Source organism: Clupea harengus, chromosome 7 (genome assembly GCF_900700415.2).
Source record: "Clupea harengus chromosome 7, Ch_v2.0.2, whole genome shotgun sequence".
Taxonomy (NCBI): domain Eukaryota; kingdom Metazoa; phylum Chordata; class Actinopteri; order Clupeiformes; family Clupeidae; genus Clupea; species Clupea harengus.
The window spans coordinates 9,172,233-9,180,820 of record NC_045158.1 but is presented as its reverse complement, the minus strand read 5'-3'; the positions used below and the strand labels follow the sequence as shown (position 1 = coordinate 9,180,820).

The 8,588-nt window shown below is 43.3% G+C and overlaps 2 protein-coding genes across 2 annotated transcripts in view; both read right to left on the bottom strand.

Moving 5' to 3' along the window:
- The window catches only part of cdca2 (cell division cycle associated 2), a 13,499-nt gene extending 7,059 nt beyond the window's left edge, over positions 1-6,440 (bottom strand). Inside the window, exons 1-2 of the mRNA XM_031571193.1 lie at positions 6,426-6,440; positions 6,029-6,154 (exon numbers count right to left, since the gene is read on the bottom strand). Of these exons, the coding sequence (XP_031427053.1) occupies positions 6,029-6,154; positions 6,426-6,440 (141 nt within the window). The remainder of the gene's footprint in view (positions 1-6,028; positions 6,155-6,425) is intronic.
- sema4c (sema domain, immunoglobulin domain (Ig), transmembrane domain (TM) and short cytoplasmic domain, (semaphorin) 4C) overlaps positions 4,543-8,588 on the bottom strand; it is a 44,450-nt gene continuing 40,404 nt past the window's right edge. The window contains exons 15-16 of the mRNA XM_012815896.2: positions 6,029-8,464; positions 4,543-5,842 (exon numbers count right to left, since the gene is read on the bottom strand). Coding sequence (XP_012671350.1) covers positions 7,545-8,464 — 920 coding nt within the window. The 3' untranslated portion in view covers positions 4,543-5,842; positions 6,029-7,544. The remainder of the gene's footprint in view (positions 5,843-6,028; positions 8,465-8,588) is intronic.

Here is an 8,588-nt window from a genome sequence, read left to right as displayed (position 1 = left end):
ATTTAACTCCTGGACAAACATTAGCTCAACAACTGAAACGTTACTTAGTCAACTGTAGCTCACATTCTTGTATCAGATATGCTATATAACAACGACCCGACAATACAACCACGTCTGTCGAGATACATTTAGAACAGTATGGCAATTCATAATAGCTGGGAGACACATAACCTAAGCTAACATGGCCTGTCCATGTCGTGAAACATTAACATAGTTTGCTAGCTAGCAAGATAGCTAACTAAACTACAACTTTATCATCAAGCAACTACCTTACATTCAAACTACATACAGGCAGGGATACGTGCATATCACCCTACCTCTAAACTTAAGCGTTCCAAAACCTGTTTAAAGTGGAAAGTTGTTGTTTATCAACAAAGCCAAAGCATTTCAAGGCACCCCACCAACAAACGATACACGTCCTCTTCAGGCGAATTCAAATTTCGCTCCTTGCTGCAGCCGAGTATTCTTCCGCTAGACACACCTCATTTACTGTGTGAGTTTATAGGAAATGTAACCCTTGTATTTGCAATGTAATTAAAGAGGCTCAAAATGACTACATTGTTCAACTGTAACTGAAACCCTCAAACTTTTAAATATTGAAATGATATGCGTCAGGGACTATTTCTTGTGTTACTGTATTACAAATGTGTGCGCTCGCAACGCCCCTTTGTGGATATGAATTGACCAATTGAAATCCAGAACAGTCGTCACGTGTTTAAACCATTTCCACGTTATGCAGTGTTGCCAGGTCCACGGTTTTCCCGCGGAATTGGGCTACTTTTAAAGTACTGCCGCGGGTTGAATTTTTTTGTCCGCTGGTTCGGGTAGACCTATTTTGCATGCAAATTAGATGAATATCTTTAAATAAAAATCCATATTTTAAATGAAATCATTTATTTATACCCAAATCCTACCAAACTGATTCCAGATCAGCATGTACACCCATGGACATGGGACACGCCCACATACGCACAGTGCGTATTATTATTGATAATATACTGTATCTAATTACACAAGGCCATTTTAGGACCTTGGTGAAAGAACTGTTTAGGGAAAACTGCTTTTAATGCTGGCATACTAAACATTTGGTGTTACTTTGTAGATATTACAATACATTTGGCAATGATAGCAATGCTGTTGGACTTTAAAAGCAGTGTATATGGTTTGGCAGGGGCATATTTTGAGTTCTGATATTGGGCTGGTTTTATTGGCCATTGGGCTGGTTTTGTCACACAGATCTGGCAACCCTGACGTTATGTCCGTTCCATTGAAAATCGACGAAAATCTGCATCAGTTTGCAAAACAATAACCATTAGCATCTTTCTTATGAGCTGCCTAGAGATGTCCCGCTCCATACGCTCACTGACTCTGATTATGACACTTTTGCTACAGCTCTTTCTTTCTTCTTTTCCTTCTTTTATTAGAATTATAGTAATTCGAATTGTTCAATGAAATGCGATGAAATAACAACTGTGATATTCTTTTTTCTTTTGAAACACTTTGATGGAGTCTAACTGTGGGGTGTGGGGTCTGTCGGCGGGGAAAACGTATTTCCTAAAGAATCCGTGTTGAAACCGGAAGTCGTCACTTTACTCCGTTTGATTAGGACCTTTACTTTATAGTTGAGAAGTTGTGTTGATCGCCTGACATTCAAACGATCGGTTTTCTTTAAATTATTATTATTTTTGTGAAGTTATACGGCTTATGTGAATAAAGCTATCTACACGACTTGTTATATGTCTACATTGACTCGGTTAGTTGTTCATGTGGTACACAAATGTTGCAGAGTATTGTAGGTCTTAACTGAAGCTTTCCATTATTGTTAGGTTGCTGCTAACGCTTAGACCAACAATCCATTGGAACACATAGTAGCTAGCTAGCCTCGCTGCTAATAAGTATAACGTTAGCATGCTGATATGAATTGACCCATGCTGCTAACGCTTAGACCAACAATCCATTGGAACACATAGTAGCTAGCTAGCCTCGCTGCTAATAAGTATAACGTTAGCATGCTGATATGAATTGACCCATTATAGCTAGGTAGCTTAATGCTCAATTGACTTGTTAACCGAACTTTTACGAAGCTATATGACCAAACACAAAGCTAGCACTGTGTAACGAGTGTAATTCAATTGCTAGCTAGCTAGCTAGGTAAATTAGCTCGCGTAAGATACTGCTTGAGATAACCAGCCCAAACACTGAATAGCGGTTTCCCCCAAAACCCATCGATTGTGTGTGTTTGTGATGTGTAACATATATCCTTTATCAGTCATTCAAGTTATTTACGTTTATTTACCGCTAGCGGTTGTACCAACACGAGTGTAATTCAATTGCTAGCTGGCTAGCTACGTAAATTAGCTCGCGTAAGATACTGCTTGAGCTAACCAGCCCAAACACTGAATAGCTCGCCTAAGATACTGTAATTCAAGCTAACCAATTACCTCATTCCCCCCAAAACCCATCGATTACGTGTGTTTGTGATATATATCCTTAATCAGTCATTCAAGTTATTAACGTTTATTTACCGCGAAGTGTAATTCAATTGCTATTAATGTTAACGTGACACAACATTAAAAGTCAGGCATCGACATGGTTCCTAAAAGAATAAATCAAAGGTCCTTGTCCATTTCTGTTCAGGACATGTGACAAGTTTTATCCAAACAGAGACCGGAGTAAAGTGACGATATCCGGTTTCAACACAGATTCTTTAGGAAATACGTTTTCCCCGCCGACAGGGTCTTTCCATAGATTGTTATGCTTATTATTTACTAGTGATGCACTGTAATAAAAAACGATCTGAATCAGTACCATAATTAAAAAAACTGAAAACAGGTGGTGTATTTTCTTGTTCTACTCCAAATATAATGAATTATGCATGTTGTGTACATTTTTGTGAAAACATTTTTTATACTACAACATAATGGCTTTGCAGCTGCATTTCAGAGAGAGAGAGAGAGAGCTCCCTTCATTTGAATGTCTTAGTCTAAGCAGTGATTGCAGGAAGGTATACAGGAACACAGCTGTAAGCTATTCTCTACAGCTGTTCAATACAGTGATAGGCCTTGGAGTAGTATGCGGCTAAATAGGAAGACAAACAGATGGAGGAAAAATGAATGCAAAAAGGCTGTTGTGGCAATGAGGTCTCATTTTAATTCTGGCTGATTGGCAATTTTGCGTTTGTCGGAAGCAAAATCAGTCAAAGTGTCCAGTTAGTCTCATCCATATTCATGGACATACAGCCATCCATTCTCTTGGTATTTAGCCAGCACTTTCCGTCTCTCCCTCTCGCATGCCAGATGAAGGCACAGCAGTGACTGGTGACCAAAGAGGAGATTAGTGTGGATACTGTGGCCCATGATGTGTGATTATGGCGCATAGAATCACACAGCACCAAGTCCCTCATTGCCCGCGGGGACACAGGCTCAAGTCTGGCCTGATGTCATTTCCCAATCCTCTCCCCACCTCTTCTCCGCCTTGTTTCCTGTCATAACTTCACTGTCCTGTCCAAATAAAGACATAAAACGCCCCAAAATAAATCTTTAAAAAAAAAAGAATCACACAGCACCAACTCACAGCTGTAGCTGCATGCCATGTATTTTCTCTATTAGTCTATCATGCTACATGGAAGAGTTCAGTTATGATGTCAATTTCCGTCATATTGGATTTTCTGCCATACTGGATTTAATGAAAAAGCAGAAACTTGGTACAAAACCAAACTGGTATATTGACTTGGGACCACATTGTGAGGAAGCTCGAAAACGTTTGCACCTTTTGACCTCTAATAAGCAAAAATGCGTTTTGGCTAATAACTGTTGATGTGCCATAAAAATACCTCAGCCATGCTTTGATTTATCAAAACCAAACTTGGCACATGGACTCTAGGGGGGCACTACTAAACACGAGCTGTTTTAAGGTTGAGACATGGCAACATGTCATGTTAACATACTTGATGCGACTGCCATATTGGATTTTATCGAAAGATATTGAAATTGGTGGCAAAGCCGTCAAACGTGACGTTAGGTCATATCCCAGCAAGCGAGATCCCTTCCTAAGGTTCTGCACAAAAGTATGCCATTTGCCAACTGAGAGGCGCTGCAATTAACAAAAACACATTTTCCAGGTGTTGGCCTTATACAAGTGATTGTTTTGTCTGGTGAAATCTTGGGAGATCTAAATGTATGTGGTTGTGTCGACCAAATGTATGTATCCAGCATGTTGGATTTAATCAAAAGCCTTGCAAGATCTGATGGATTTTTTATTTTCAAAACCATTAGGCTATCAAATTCTGTGGCGAAGCTGCCAAACAGGAAGTAAGCTCATATCTCAGCCATTCTTTTAACAAGAGTCAATTAACATGAGGCTTGAGTCATGCCCCTTGACATAACAACATCAAGTTTCCATGGCAACTAAGCCCTGCCGGGCTGCTTGGCCCCCTCATCACTCCTTGCAGCCACTCATTTACTAAATGCTCCATTTTGTTTATGAAACTTCAAGGGTTAATCCAATAAACAGACTATATAATTCAGAGAGACACAAGGAGAGTGAATTGATCTCTACTTTTATTTCATGTTTATATACATATATAAAAAATAGGGAAATATGTACAATGGTAATAAATATTGACATTTTTACACACAAAATAAGTTACTTAAACATTAAACTTAAAATAAAAAAACAGAATATTAAAATGCAACAAGGAAGAATGTACATGACATGACAGAAATAGGCATTATGTTAATAAAAAAAAAAAAACATCCAAATAAACAAACAGCAAAATTAAAGCATTATGAGAAATAGGCCTAAAAACAAAGGCCCTGTCCGGAACAAAGAATAATGATTTGGACATGATCAGAATTAATACACAGAAACCGTGCATTTGATACAGCAGCAGCCAGAATCCTGTATCTTCAAAGTATTTGTAAGTTAGTTTCCAGACAGTCCAACAATAATTTACCATCACCTATCAACAAAGCAGCAGCGTGTTGCTTAAAGGAAACCAACCCAGTTTGTCTCAAAAGAAGAAATGAAAGATCACAGGTCTGCAATAATAATATAGAGAAAAGATGAAGCTTTAGATTTTGGCCCTGAGAGCTCTTTAAGTTTGACTGTAGGGTGCATGGTGTACACAGGGCTTTGAAACTGTAAAACATCCAGAAACCCCAACAAGACAAAGAGACATGCTGACTTAGGTCCAGTCTGAATCACAAACTATGCATTAGATCACGGGGATTCTTAGTTGTCAGGGTCTCTCACATATGAATTGCTACGCATAGAAACTGAACAGTAGAAAAAAGTACTCTGGCATGCTTTGTGTTCTTGAAAGTGTTCTTTTACTATGGATGAGAGGGTTTTATTGAATAAATGTGCATTAGTCGAGAGAGCAGAAATCAGTTGTGGTTGGTGCAGTGGACGGACTTAAATGTTAAATGAAGCAATGCACAAAATCAGATGGAACCAAAGAGTAAGAAATAAAAATGCAGTCTGCTTTGGCTTAACCCAAGGTGAAGAGGCACAGCTAAAGTAAACATGTCACAACACATAAATTGGTTTTATTTAAGCCACTAGTAACCCTAAACTAGAAACTTCACTTGAGAAAAAACAAAACGTGCTCGTCCAGTTACTGAAAAAACAAACAATTCTATTGTAATGGCTATGGAAATGGATAGTACTGAACACGTGTAGCAGATCATGCAACATGAACCAATAGCGGCCATGAAAGTACCTCTTCACCCATGGGGTCATTTCAATCCTCTAAAACCCCTTTCATTTCTCTCCTCTTGTGGTTAATAACCAGACTGTCATCTTGGAGTCTTACAGTCTCTGATGCACCATAAAACCACCACTGCAAGGAGAAAGAGAGAGAGATAGAGAGAGAGCGAGAGAGAATATTAGTCTGTAGGAAAATGTCACACCAGTCTGAGGAAAATCATATACTCTGTTACGAGGATTGGTTGGCCACTTACGTTTCTGATTTTAATAGTAATTTCCCTCATACGAGGGTCTAGGGGGGACTCAGGAAGAATTGTACCTGTGTTTCATCAGCAACGCAGCCCTCTATGGGGCATCCAGGCACATCAGCCTGCCCGTCCGCCCCAATCACGTCTTCAGCGGTTCTCCAAGGGCTGTTCGCCCCTTCCACTGAACACCATCCATCCTACACTTGACATTCAACAGGGCAAGGAACACAGGGACACAGTGTCCCAGAATATTTCCGTTGGATGCTCCAGGGGACATTACATCATCACCCACCTACATTTAATTTGGCATACAAATGGTGGCACAGGGCTTGTTTCCATCATCTTTCATACTTTTTTTTTTTGGCAGTTCTACTCATCACCCCCCCACTAAAACGCACACAATAATGCACTTGTAGAGACATCCAATGCAGTCATCTTCATATAACATTTCAAACACAGTCGTCTTACAGTGGGTTTTGTCATCCTCTGGCTTCATCCTGCACAGTGAAAGTGACTCCCACTGGCAAGATGAAAGCGAGATGGGAATAAGTGTTCCTTTCACATTCTAATTCACGCTCATTTAACACAGGGTGATTCGACTGAGCTGCGACTGGTCATCAGCTCTTGTGTCCATTCTTCCGTGGAAAATACAAAATGAACATAGGAATGTTCTAATTTACACCATCACAATATATTAGTGCTGAGGGGCTGGAAAACATTCTCAAGAGGAAACACAATGTGAGACAAAAATGTACTAAATGAGCTTTTGAGAAAAGTCTGAACTTCTTCATTTGCATGTCTTTTTTTACGCTGTCCTCACACAGCTCACTTGTTTTTTTCCCCTCTCTCTCCGTCGCTGTGCAGCCCCCGCCAGGTGTGGCCTAGTGGAGGTGCACATGATTGTCGTCGTGCTTAGTCTGAGTTTTCAATTCATCCTGTAAATCACTCTCAGGCTCTCTCTCTCTGCTCACTTAAGGAAATAAAATGTGCTCCGACGGCGGTGAAAGTGCAGCAAGCAAATAACCTGACCTCCGAAACAGGAAAGAGGCAAGTCTGTCCAACAGAGTCTCTCGCAGCATGCCTGAGCATTTCAGCTCCTGGTCAAGGTCTGTCTGGGTGGCTGGCTCAATGTATTCTATTCAGTCTTCACATAAACAAGTGACCTCTGACCCTAAACCAGATGTGACATGACAAGGTGCAATTTCACAGGTTGCCGCTTACAGTGTTTTTTTGATACAGAATTTACACAACGTAAAAATTGCACAAAGGATCTTGTGGTTACGGCAGAGGTTGCGATGTGTCGGTTAGGGGGAAGCAGGCTTGAACAGAGCTGGAGTCTCTGTTGTGTGTGCAGGTTGAAGGGCACAACGAAGCAGGTTTTGGAGCGCGGGGACAAGAATTTGTCACATTGAGCTGAACAAGCACTGGCAGAGAGGGAGAAAACGAGAGAGAGGTAAGGAGGGAGGGTTCAGTCGCGAGTGTGACTGAGTGAGAGAGTGAGTGAGCGAGTGAGTGAGAGAGAGAGAGAAAGAAGTCTCCGTCCAGGAGGGAGGTAGGTCACTTTGCTGGGCTAGTCCGTCCGCTGCCTTACACAGAGGACTCCTCGGGGTTGGCGTCGGGCAGGACGGTCCTCTGCTGGAGGGTCCGGCGCAGCTCCTCCCTGAAGGGGCTAGAGTAGTCGTTCCCGCCTCCGCTGATTCCCCCACCTAAGCCACCTCCGAGGGCCCCACCCCCGCCTCCCCCGCTGATGATGCCTCCCCCACTGCTCCTCTCCTCCGCAGCCGTGCTCAGGTTGAGCCGGATGTAGCCGTTGGTGCCCGAGTTGCGGATGTTGGTCAAACTCAGGCGGCTGGGCGAGTGGATGGGCTGGCCCGGGATGGCACTGGGGGATGAGGAGCTGGCTGCAGGGCAAAGTGCGTGCCCCGGTACGATCTTCAACGAGCCGTCCGAGTAGTAGTAGTTGGCGCCCGTCTCCCAGAAGCGGTCCTCGTCGTTGGGCATCTTGCTGGGCACAAACGTGGGAGGCTCCTTGGGCAGCGTGATGGGGTACACCAGCGTGCTCTCCAAGGGTTTCATCTCAGCGCCTTTGCCCAGGGCCAGCTTCAGCCTGCGCCGCAGGTAGAGGGCGACGATGAGTAGCAGCAGGCAGGCCGCCCCCAGGGTGATCACCAGCACCCAGAAGAGCCCCATGCTGCCGTCTGGAGCCCGGGCCTCCATGAAGACGGGGGCGCTGGCCACCACTGCCACCTGATAGCGCTCCGTCTGGAACTTGACTCCCTGCTCCTCCGAGTAGCACACATAGCGACCTGCCTGGTGGGGGCCTGCCTCGGGGACCACCAGGGCCTTCAGGGCTTGGTCAAACCGGGGCCCAGAGCTGCCCTCATTGCCCAGGAGCAGCTCCCTGTCATTCAGGAGCCAGGAGGGCTGGGCCAGGTTGGACACGAGGTGGCAGGGGAGCACCAGGTCGGACCCGACAACTACAGTCACGTTCCTCAGTCTGGAGTGCTCTGCAGGGGAGGGGAATGGGCTTAGTATTCACTCTCACGGTCATCATTTCCACAGTTAATATTTAATTCATATTCCAAGAGGATGCTCAGTGCATACTCAGTGAATTAATATTCAATTCATATT